This window comes from Octopus bimaculoides, chromosome 19 (assembly GCF_046866305.1).
Source record: "Octopus bimaculoides isolate indiv1 chromosome 19, ASM4686630v1, whole genome shotgun sequence".
In the NCBI taxonomy this organism is placed as follows: Eukaryota; Metazoa; Mollusca; class Cephalopoda; order Octopoda; family Octopodidae; genus Octopus; species Octopus bimaculoides.
In genome coordinates this window covers 28,192,408-28,204,485 of record NC_142946.1, presented here as the reverse complement: position 1 = coordinate 28,204,485, position 12,078 = coordinate 28,192,408, and the positions used below count along the sequence as shown (strand labels likewise).

At 40.0% G+C, this 12,078-nt stretch overlaps 1 protein-coding gene across 4 annotated transcripts in view; it reads right to left on the bottom strand.

Moving 5' to 3' along the window:
- LOC106872965 (SH3 domain-containing kinase-binding protein 1) overlaps nt 1-12,078 on the bottom strand; it is a 360,206-nt gene that overhangs the window by 19,434 nt on the left and 328,694 nt on the right. For all 4 annotated transcript variants that reach the window (XM_089366667.1, XM_089366670.1, XM_089366668.1 and 1 more), the window contains one exon: nt 68-183. In XM_089366667.1, the coding sequence (XP_089222793.1) occupies nt 68-183 (116 nt within the window). The remainder of the gene's footprint in view (nt 1-67; nt 184-12,078) is intronic.

The following is a 12,078-nucleotide window of genomic DNA, read 5'->3' as shown; positions in this document are numbered from 1 at the left end:
AAATAATAAAAAATGTAAACCCACCACCAAAAACAAAAAACACTTGAAGGTAACAAAAGATACTTACAGAATGAAGAAAAACTAGAGATGGGGGACGCTTTTTGGGTTGTTTTACTCGGTTGGCAGTTAAATGTACAAGTTTCTCTGCTGCAGGTACTTCAAAATTATCAAAGTCAGAAAATCCTAAGTAAAATGATAAGTTTTCGAACTTCTTAATAACAGAATTGTATACATTAAATAATCACAATGCAGTAAAGCACAATAATTTAAAGATTCATGGTTAGTATGTTGAATATAAAGATATAATTTCAATACACAATTTATTTTAGTAGTTAATTTAAAATGATAACTGCAAACCAAATTAACTTAAGTTATCTTTCATTATAGTCAAAACAGTAGCTATATGTATGTGTACGTGTGTATATATATATATATATATATATATATATATATATATATATATATATATATATATATATATGTATTTATTTTCTCCTAATTAATAAATAACTCAGACAAAATAAATTGGTTAATAGATACCAGGGTAGCAAAGATCACAAAATAACTGTGGTGTAACTCCTGTTTATGAGGTGGAAACTCCTTGATATTTTGGGTACTTGAGTATATATAAAAAATTTAATGAATGAAGTTAAACGCATAAGTTAACTGCATACTTTTATTTCCAACATATGTTTCGAAGATTACAAATTATACCTTCCATAGGAATCAGCGATGTTAAAAATGTAATCTTCTCTTCAGGGAAATGCATGAGAACCAGCTTAAACGTAAGACATTTTAACCGAATATGAGAACTATAGTTGGAGAAGGTTATAACGTAATTTATTTGAAAAAGCCATTGGAGATTAGAACGCTACCAGATAGTACGTTGGATAAGAAGGGAAAGAAAAGGAAAGAAAAAAGAGAAAGAAAATTCAGAGTGTAAAGTTGGGAGATAATAAGATGATATAAATCCGATAAAAATTGGATAGGAATGTTATGTAAAAAATGTGATCGTAAAGGGGGGGTTAATCTTTTTCTACAAAAAATGCTGAGATAAATGTATATAATCATATATATACTCATGTATATGTGCATATATACACACATACATACTCACACACAAACATATATATACTCGAATAAATACATATATGCATACATATATACACATACGTACAAACACACACACACATATATATATATATATATATATATATATATATATATATATATATATGTGTGTGTGTGTATATACATATATATATATATATACACACAAACACATACACATGCATACATACACGCACATACACACACATATATATATACATACACACACACACACATATATGTATATAAACAAACATAAACATATACATACATACATCCAACCAAGCTTATATACGCACATGTTCATATATATTTTTATTATTAATAACAACAAATATATACAAAAATCTACACAAACACATATAGTTTCATACAAATGTACACACACACACAGATACATATGTACATACGAACACTCATACACATACATTCGCACATACATATTTATGTATGTGTTGTTACGTGTATGCATACGTAATAGTATACACTCCTTAGTACGTATATATATATACATATATATATATATATATAAAACAACAAAAAATACGTATAGAGAAAATTATTATAAAGATGATATATGTTTCTATTGCATTAACATACACACACATGACAGAAGTAAATAGACACCCTTATAATTGTTAAAATTTATTTAAATCTGAAATTAAACATTCAAATTATTTAATTGTTATAATGTGAATATTTAATATTTAGTAGACATACCCCTTGCATTTTTCAATGCATGGGCCCTATTAAGCATGTTAATGATCAGATGACAAATGTTTTCTCTTGAGGAATTTCTTGCCAAGTTTCATGCAGTAATCTCAAAATATCTGGCTTTAAAGATGCTTTCTTGTTCTTTTTATGAAATGTCCTGTCCATTATGTCTCAGAGGTGTTCAATAGGGTTCATATCTGGTGACTGGCTTGGCCATGGAGGCTTTTTAATGCCATTCTCATTCAACAAATCTTAGGTCATTTTAGCCGTGTGACAAGGAGCCCCTTCTTCTATAAATAAAGAGTCTTCTTTGATAATTTCACCACTGGAGAAGGTTGGAAGGAGCCCTTTCTGCAATATGGACATACATTTATCTGAGTTTATGCTTCTCTCACACTCCATCAGCTCCAAATTGTTCCGCAGACCATCAAGAATAGCTGCCATGTTTCATTGTTGGTTGCAATCTTTTAATGTCAAATTCTTGATCACAGAGTCTCCATTGTCAGAAAACACAGCAAATTTGGACACATTGGAGAATATGACAGTGTCCTAAAATGCTAGTGGCCTCTCCACCATCTCACTGGCCCAATTTTTCTCCACTTGATATTGGCTGGTCAAAGAAGTAGCTTCCTTCTTGTTCTGCCAGAGTAACCAAGTTTGTGGAGATACCTGATAGCTTTTCTGAGGCTGACATCAATGTGTTCTGCTATGTCAGAGGACTTGCAACGAGGATTATCCTCCACACTTCTCTTAACAAAGAGAAGGGTCCTGTCAGAGAGCCCTGGTCAACCTGGGTAAGGTGATGTGGACTCCTTCCCCTCTCTGGTGAATTGCACAATCACTCTATTAACTGTAGAAAGTGGGGTCCCAAGGTTTTCTGTAATTTTATGCTATTTCCACCTTCAGATTAACCCACAATGTGTCCTCTTTGAAGCTCAGACAGTTCCAAGGCTTCTTTTATACATGGCATGATTAAACAGTCAAATATAGAACCTGAAACATAAAAATGTCAATAAAAAATATAAACCATTACAAGTTAAAATTAAAATAAAATGATGTTTTATGGGGTGTCTGTTTACTTCTGGAATGTGTGTGTGTGTGTGTGTGTGTGTGTGTGTATATATAATTGTTAAAGAGGGCAACAAACATTAAGGCAAGGTAAACATCTCAAGTCATATACATTATTATTATTGGAAAAATTCAGAGTATGGGATATTCTCTGATGATGGAATATCCCATACTCTGGGATATCTCAGAAACAGCTGTAAGACTTTGAATTTTATCCATTAATAATAATGTATATGACTTGAGATGTTTGCCTTGCCTTAACATTTGTTGTCCTCTTTAACAATGATATATCCGCCATATTGGAAATCTGCAATGGCTCCATAACTACTGTCTTGGCTAAAATCTCGGAGCCCTAGTAATCTGTTACAGCACTCACCTAATTGTTTAGATCATCTGTGAACTAAACCCCGATACTTTGTTTATATATATATATATATACATATATATATTATATATCATCATCACTGTTTAATGTCTGCTTTCCATGCTAGCATGGGTTGGACGATTTGACTGAGGACTGGCAAACCAGAAGGCTGCACCAGGCTCCAATCTGATCTGGCAGAGTATCTACAGCTGGATGCCCTTCCTAATGCCAACCACTCCAAGATTGTAGTGGGTGCTTTTACGTGCCACCGGCACGATGGCTAGTCACAAGGTACTGGCAATGGTCTCGCTCAAAAAGGTGTTTTTTACGTGCCACCTGCATGGGAGCTAGTCCAGCAGCACTGGCAATGACCTCACTCCAATGATTTTCTAATGTGCCACCCGCACAAGTGCTAGAAGGCGATGCTGGTAACGATTACGCTCAAATGGTGCTATTTACGGGCCACTAGCACGGAAGCAAGACAGCTGCTCTGGCAATGAACACGCTCGGACAGTGCTGTTAGTGCTTCACTGGTGCAGTGACCAGTCATCGAGTATGGTTCAATTTCGATTTTGATTTCACTTGCCCCAACAGGTCTTCGCAAGCAGAGTTTAGTGTCCAATGAAGTAAAGATACAAATACGTGAGCTGGCTACACTTCTGGCAGAGGTCACAGCTTATGCTCTCACTTGGCTTGCCGGGTCTTCTCACGTACTGCATATTTCCAAAGGTTATTGCCTTTGTGAGGCCTAAAGTTCAAAGGTCGTGCTTCACCACCTCATCCCAGGTCTTATATATATACTAGCAGTATAGCCCGGCGTTGCCAGGGATTAAGCTAGGATTATTAAGTGATCAAGTGCTTTATTTCAAACCAAAATAAGTAACATTGACATCAAATTTGAGCGAAATCCGTTGAAATTGGTTTGGCTGAAAATGGTTTGCTGGCAATTTGATTGGGAAATCCCATAAGGAATTAGTTTATCAGTTATTTCCACCCATTGACTTTTTTTTAAAGTTGCATTAGAGATCTGCATAGGAGAAGGTTGATCTGAAGGTTTGCATTGAGGATCTGGATTGGAGTAACTTAGGAAAACTTACCAACAGCCTTAACCAAAAAATAAGGGACCTGTCCCTTCTAGGTTAACTCTATGAGCAACTTAGCCAATCACTGATATCAGCCGAGTGAGCATTGTTGTTGGAGAAGTCAGCATTGTCCAATAAAAAAAGAGGAAGAGTCCATAAGTCATGTTGCCATGGTTTGAGAATATGTCCGGCCAATGCTTCCAGATCACTGTTTATAACCACATCAGCTGCAATGACAATTTGTCTATAAAACTTCGCTATAGACAACATTGCGTGTTCTGCCCCGAAGAGCATACACAAAAAGAGCGTTTCTACTACCCACACGGGAGCAGGCCACATAAAGTTGCCCATGTGAAAAGCATGGCTCCCTCAAATGGATGCCTGCCACCAGTGTGCTGAAATCCTCGGAATTTCACTCCTCCCACACACTGATCTTTTCACCATTTATTTTTCAATGTACGAGAAAAATACAGAGATTAAAAATATGGATAAATTTTTTTTAAAATCTCATGAAAAACTCCAGCTAAATTTTTTGGTAACACTCGCATGATTTTCACTTAGAAAAAAATAAATCGGATTTTTTGCGTGGAATCAACTATCCTGGTCTGCTAATATGCTACAAAACCCTTTTTGTGGTCCGAAAAATGGGTTGGGGTGTGGTGGAAGCCTCGGAAATTTTACCCGGCGGCCTTTTCTGTAAAAAGTGTTGGAGGGAAAGAGGGAAACGACATCGTAAAAGCGAAAGGGATAGAGAGTGCGCGATTTCTTTTGAAGTTGGCATGTGTGTGTGTGTGTGTAATGTTGCTGGTGTGTGTATGTGTGTGAGAGAAAAAAGGAGAGAGAAAGAAAGAAAGAGAGAGAGATAACTGAAATTATTTTTATAGTGAGTATGCGAGACAGAAAGTGTGGTGAAGTTCTTTTGTTAGTGTGAGAGAGAAAGGTAATGTATGTATGTATGAATGGTTACAGTGACATACACACACACACACACGCAGGTTGTTATGTATGTGTGTGTGTGTGTGTGTCACTGTAGCCATTCATACATACATACATAACCTCTCTCTCTCACACTAACAAAAGAACTTCACCACACTTTCTGTCTCACATACTCACTGTAAAAAGGAAAAATAATTTCAGTTATCTCTCTTTCTTTCTCTCTCTCTCTCTCTCACACACACACCAGCAACATTACACATACACACATGCCAACTTCAAAAGAAAGCATGCTCTCTCTATCTCATTTGCTTTTTCGATGTCATTTCCCTCTTTCCCTCCAACACTTTTTACGGGAAAGGCCGATGTGATGTAAATAAACACATGTGAGTTAAGTGACAGCTTTGGCACTGGTATCATAAGATCGCCTTTTACCCATTTATATTGTGTAATTCACTGACAAATTGTTACATACCTCTTTGTTTCATTGTTGTTAAATAAATGGATTGTCGATAAACATTTTTCTTCTGTGTGAAATATAAACAAAACTCTTTCGCTCCCAAAGTAGTATGTGTGAGAGAGTGAGAGGTGGGAGAAAGATGAACGATTTAAAATAAATAAATGATTTAAAATAAATATATTTTAATTGTTGTGTGAGAAAGTATATATAATCTCATAATAAAATATAGTGTATTTCAAAAACATTCTATATATGAAACTATATCTCATGTTTCAGAAAAAAAAAAAGCATTTTACGCTGAGACTTACTAGTCTTCCTTACCTACCTTTTCTTTCGTTAGACGCTTTCTGTCTCCCTCTCCCACCTTTTCTTTACTTTCTTTGTGTTAGACGCTGGCAAACAATCTCTATCTCTCCCTCACTCCCGCTCTCTCTCTCACACACACACACATACATCAATACACAGTTTCTCTCTCTCTCACACACATCCACTTCTTCGCCATGTTAGCAAACTTCAAAATTGGTAAAAGTTATGGTTGAAAATTGATTTTTACAAGTATACGCGGGTGCCCCTGAGAGAAGAAGTTGACTAAAATGCTGATAGGGTCATGACGAATGTCCTCCTAAAATTGGAGCGATATGCGTGCTAATTTGTGGACGTGCATAAATTACATTTATGTACACACACACACATCCTGCCTTTTATATATACAGATATATATATATATATATATATATATATATATATATATATATATATATATATATATATATATATATACATATATATACATATATATAGATATATTCGTTTAACGTCCGCTTTCCATGCTAGCATGGGTTGGACGATTTGACTGAGGACTGGTGAAACCAGATGGCTATGCCAGGCTCCAATCTGATTTGGCAGAGTTTCTACAGCTGGATGCCCTTCCTAACGCCAACCACTCAGGGAGTGTAGTGGGTGCTTTTTACGTGTCACCCGCACGAAGGCCAGTCAGGTGGTACTGGCAACGGCCACGCTCAAAATGGTGCATTTTATGTGTCACCTGCACAAGAGCCAGTCCAGGGGCACTGGCAACGATCTCGCTCGGAAAATTTCATGTGTCACACGCACAGGAGCCAGCCCAGGGGCACTGGCAATGATCTCGCTCGAAAATTCTATGACGGCCCCGCACAAGAGCCAGTCCAAGGGCACTGGCAACGATCTCGCTCGAAAATCCTATGATGGCCCCGCACAAGAGCCAGTCCAGGGGCACTGGCAATGATCCCGATCGAAAAACCCACGAAGGCCAGCCAGGCGGCACTGGCAACGGCCACGCCCAAAATGGTGCATTTCATGTGTCACCCGCACATGAGCCAGTCCAGGGGCACTGGCAATGATCTCGCCTGAAATCCTACGACAGCCCCGCACACGAGCCAGTCCAGGGGCACTGGCAACGATCTCAATCGAAAATCCCACGAAGGCCAGCCAGGCGGCACTGGCAACGGCCATGCCCAAAATGGTATATTTTATGTGCCACCCGCACAAGAGCTAGTCCAGGGGCACTGGCAACGATCCCACTCGAAGGTCCATACACATGCTGCGGGCATGAGTGCCAGAAAGGCGACGCTGGGCACAGGTGCCATCACGATTTCGATTTCGCTTGCCTCAATAAGTCTTCACAACCTGAATTTCGTGTCTAATGAAGGAGACGGCGTTGGCATGGGTGCCAGTCATCGAATTTAACTCGATTTCGATTTCACTTGCCTCAACAGGTCTTCGCAAGTGGAGTTTGGTGTCCAATGAAGGAAGGTACGCATAAGTGGACTGGCTGAGGCCATAGATTTAGGTGTAACTTGGCTTGCCGGGTCTTCTCACGCACAGCATATTTCCAAAGGTCTCGGTCAGAAGTCATCGCCTCGGTGAGGCCCAATGTTCGAAGGTCGTGCCTTACCACCTCATCCCAGGTCTTCCTGGGCCTACCTCTTCCACGGGTTCCCTCAACCACTAGGGTGTGTGGCACTTTTCATGCAGCTATCCTCATCCATTCTCACCACATGTCCATACCAGCGCAATCGTCTCTTTTGCACACCACAACTGATGCTTCTTATGTTCAGCTTTTCTCTCAAGATACTTATACTCTGATGGGTATGCACACTGACATTACACATCCAACGGAGCATACTGGCTTCGTTCCTTGCGAGCCTACGCATGTCCTCAGCAGTCACAGCCCATGTTTCACTGCCATGTAGCATGGCTGTTCGTACACATGCGTCATACAGTCTGCCTTTTACTCTGAGTGAGAGTCCCTTTGTCGCCAGCAGAGGTAAGAGCTCTCTGAACTTTGCCCAGGCTATTCTTATTCTAGCAGCTACACTTTCAGTGCACCCACCCCCACTACTAACTTGGTCACCCAGATAGCGGAAGCTATCGACTACCTCTAGTTTTTCACCCTGGAATGAGATAGAAGTTGTTTCCTGTTTGTTTACAGTGTTTGTTGCACCTGAACATCTGCCACATGCAAAAACTAACTTCCTAGTTAACCTGCCTTTGATATTGCTGCACCTCTTATGTGTCCATAGCTTGCATCGGGTACATCTTATAGAGTTACTACCTACTCCTTTTCTACATACTGAGCAGGACCATCTACCTGAAGGGGTTTGTGTTTTATCTACCTTCCTACTTACTAGGATTTTGGTTTTAGCTAGGTTGACTCTAAGGCCCTTCGATTCTAGTCCTTGCTTCCACACCTGAAACTTCTCCTCTAGTTCTGATAGTGACTCTGCAATTAGTGCAAGGTCATCAGCATAGAAGAGCTCCCAGGGGCAACCTGTCTTGAATTCCTCTGTGATCGCCTGGAGGACTATGATAAATAGGAGGGGGCTGAGGACGGAACCTTGGTGGACCCCTACCTCTACCTGGAATTCATTACTGTACTCATTTCCAACCCTCACCTTACTGGCAGCATCTCTGTACATGGCTCGCACAGCTCTCACTAACCATTCTTCTATCCCAAGTTTCCTCATTGACCACCAGATAAGGGATTGGGGGACCCTGTCAAAGGCTTTCTCCATGTCAACGAAAGCCAGGTACAGAGGTTTATCCTTGGCTAGGTATTTCTCCTGTAGCTATCTTACTAGAAATATGGCATCAGTGGTGCTTTTACTTGGCATGAACCCAAACTGCATCTCATCTAAATTGATTCGCTCCCTAATTAGTTGGGCTATGACCCTCTCCATGACTTTCATAACCTGATCTAACAGCTTGATGCCTCTGTAATTATTTGTATCTAAAGCGTCACCTTTACCTTTATAGCAGTTGACTATGGTGCTGCTACACCAGTCATTGGGTATGACTCCTTCGTGTATCACCTGGTTCGTAATATGGGTGACTAGGCTGTAGCCAACACTGCCAGATATTTTGAGCATCTCTGCAGTGATTCCTGATGGGCCGGGGGCTTTTCCTGCCTTCATACTCTTAATTACTTTATCTACCCTGGTATTGTCAACTCGGATAGCTGGTCCCTCTGTTGGGTCAACATACGGCAGGCTCTCTTTCTCCCATTCATTCTCTTTATTAAGCAATCAATCGTAGAGGCATCTCCAGACCTCTTTCTTTGCAACTTCATTTAGTGCAAGCGTACCATCATCCATGCGAACACATTTCTCTCCTACGACATCACTATTTTCTCTCCTACACTGTCTTGCAACACGAAATACCTCGAGTCTTTGGTTCTCACGGCGCAGAACATTGGCAAATCTTTTCTGCTTCCCCTCTGGCTAAATAAACCTGTCGCCTAGCTTCCCTTCTGGCAGATTGGTACAATTCCCTGCTACCACCATTCTTCCAGTCCTTCCAAGCCTGTTTCTTTTGTCTAATAGCCCTGTCTACCTCCTTGTTCCACCACCATGTTACTCTGGGTTTAGAGGGGACTTTACACCAGCCACAGATCAGTTCGGTGGGTCTCAACAGGTTGTCCCGCAGAAATCTCCAATTGTCTTCCACGTTGTATGATGCTATATCCCCTTCTATTTCGTCAAATGCTTCAAGTAACTTGTCTCTAAGAGTATATATATAGATGTATGTATATATATATAGATGTATGTATATATATATATATATATATATATATATATAGAGAGAGAGAGAGAGAGAGAGAGAGAGAGAGAAAGAGATGTATATGTAAACATATATATATATGTACATGGATATGTATAGATATATATATAGATATAAATCTATATGCATACATGTATATGTATACATATGTGTAGATGTATATAGATAGATGTACATGCAATATGTACACATATATAAATGCATACAGATATCTATACATGTATACACCCATACACACAGACATACACATGCACACAAACATCAGTCATTTGTTTTTTTATCCAAAACTATGTCAAAAGTACTGAATAGATCTTTATGAAATTTGGAAATTATATTCTATGCATAACGGCCATAACCCCCATCAAAATTCATATATTTTTGATGTTGATGAAATTTTAACCATACATATGCACAAATAAAGTAATATTTCTAAAATTTCTTCTTCTTAGCAGTTACAAAGACCGCTTCATGGGGACTTCACACCCACAATTTAGACATTTTCCCTAAGCAAAGATGAATAAGAAGAAAGCAAAGGACCACTAATGAGGTCACAGAAGTGTGACGAAAGAACTCTGGCCACAATACGATTTAATGTAATATAAAGCTGAAGCAAATTAACACCAAATATATAGTGTGTGTGTTTTTATTGGCTAAACTGGGAACCTGACCATCCCCGTGCATACCCGACAGAGTGTAAGTATCTTGAGAGAAAAGTTGAACATAAGAAGCATCAGTTGTGGTGAAAATGGATGAGGATAGCTGCGTGAAAAATTGCCACACCCTAGCGGTTGAGGGAACCCGTGGAAAAGGCAAGGCCTAGGAAGACCTGGGATGAGGTGGTGAAGCACGACCTCCGAACATTAGGCCTCACTGAGGCAATGACTTGTGACCGTGATGTTTGGAAATATGCTGTGCGTGAGAAGACCCGCCAAGTCAAGTGAGACCAAAATCAAAAGGCCTCTGCTAGAGATGTAGCCAGCCCACTTACGCGTAACATTCTTTCATTGGACACAAAACCGTGCTTGTGAAGACATGTTGAGGCAAGTGAAATCGGAATTGAAATCGAACTAAATTTGTAGGAACACTAAACTCGGCTTGTGAAGACCTGTTGGGGCAAGCAAAAGCGAAATCGTGATGGCACCTGTACCAGTGGAGCACTAAGAGCAGCGTCTGAGCGCGATCGTTGCCAGAGCAGCTGTCTCGCTTCTGTGCCAGTGGCACGTAAATAGCACCAGCGTGATCGTTACCAACTTTGTCTTCCTGGCACTTGTGCCAGTAGCACGTGGAAAGACATTCAAGTGAGATGATTGCCAGTGCCGATGGACTGGCTCCTGTGCAGGTGGTACGTAAAATATACGATTTCGAGCATGGGCGTCGCCAGTACCACGTGACTGGCCTTCGTGCCGGTGGCACGTAAAAGCACCCACTATACTCTCGGAGTGGTTGGCGTTAGGAAGGGCATCCAGCTGTAGAAACTCTGCCAAATCAGATTGGAGCCTAGTGTCACCTCCTGGTCCACCAGTTTTCAGTCAAATCGTCCAACCCATGCTAGCATGGAAAGCAGACGTTAAATGACGATGATGATGATGATATGTATAACTATATATATATATATATATACACACACACACACACACACGCATACATATACATATATATATATATATACATACATATATATAACAAAAAAAACAAAAAAACAACAAAGTGAGGACGTGATATGGATAGTATTATTGGACGCTCAGGAAAGGAAAGAGAGAGTGTATGACGTTTCGGGCGTAGCCCTTCGTCGGAAAGATGGAAAGTTCGGAGAATGGAAGAACGGAGAAAGAGGAAAATGGTACCGATGCCCACGAGGTTACATGATGAAAAGACCGGAAGAGGAGGTGGTGGGGGAAAAGTTCTTTCTAAGATAGGAGAGTGAAAAAGGGAGATGAATCTGTTCGTTTGCGAAAGTCTGCGAGTGTGTGTGTGATAACAGAACGTGTGTGTGTGTGTGTGTGTGTGTGTATGGTTTGGTGGTTTATCTGTTAGTGTGTTTGTGTGTGTGTGTGTGTGTGTGTGTGTGTATGACGTAGTGGAAGAAATTAGTAGCAGGACTGGTTAGTGGACGCTGTAGACAGTGTAGGTAGAAGGTCAACAGGTGGTTATTTGGGTGTGTGTGTGTTCGTGTTTGTGTGGGGTTGTCAGTGTTAGATACGTGTACGTGTGTGTGTGTATTTTGTATGTGCGCGTGTGTGTATGTGTAT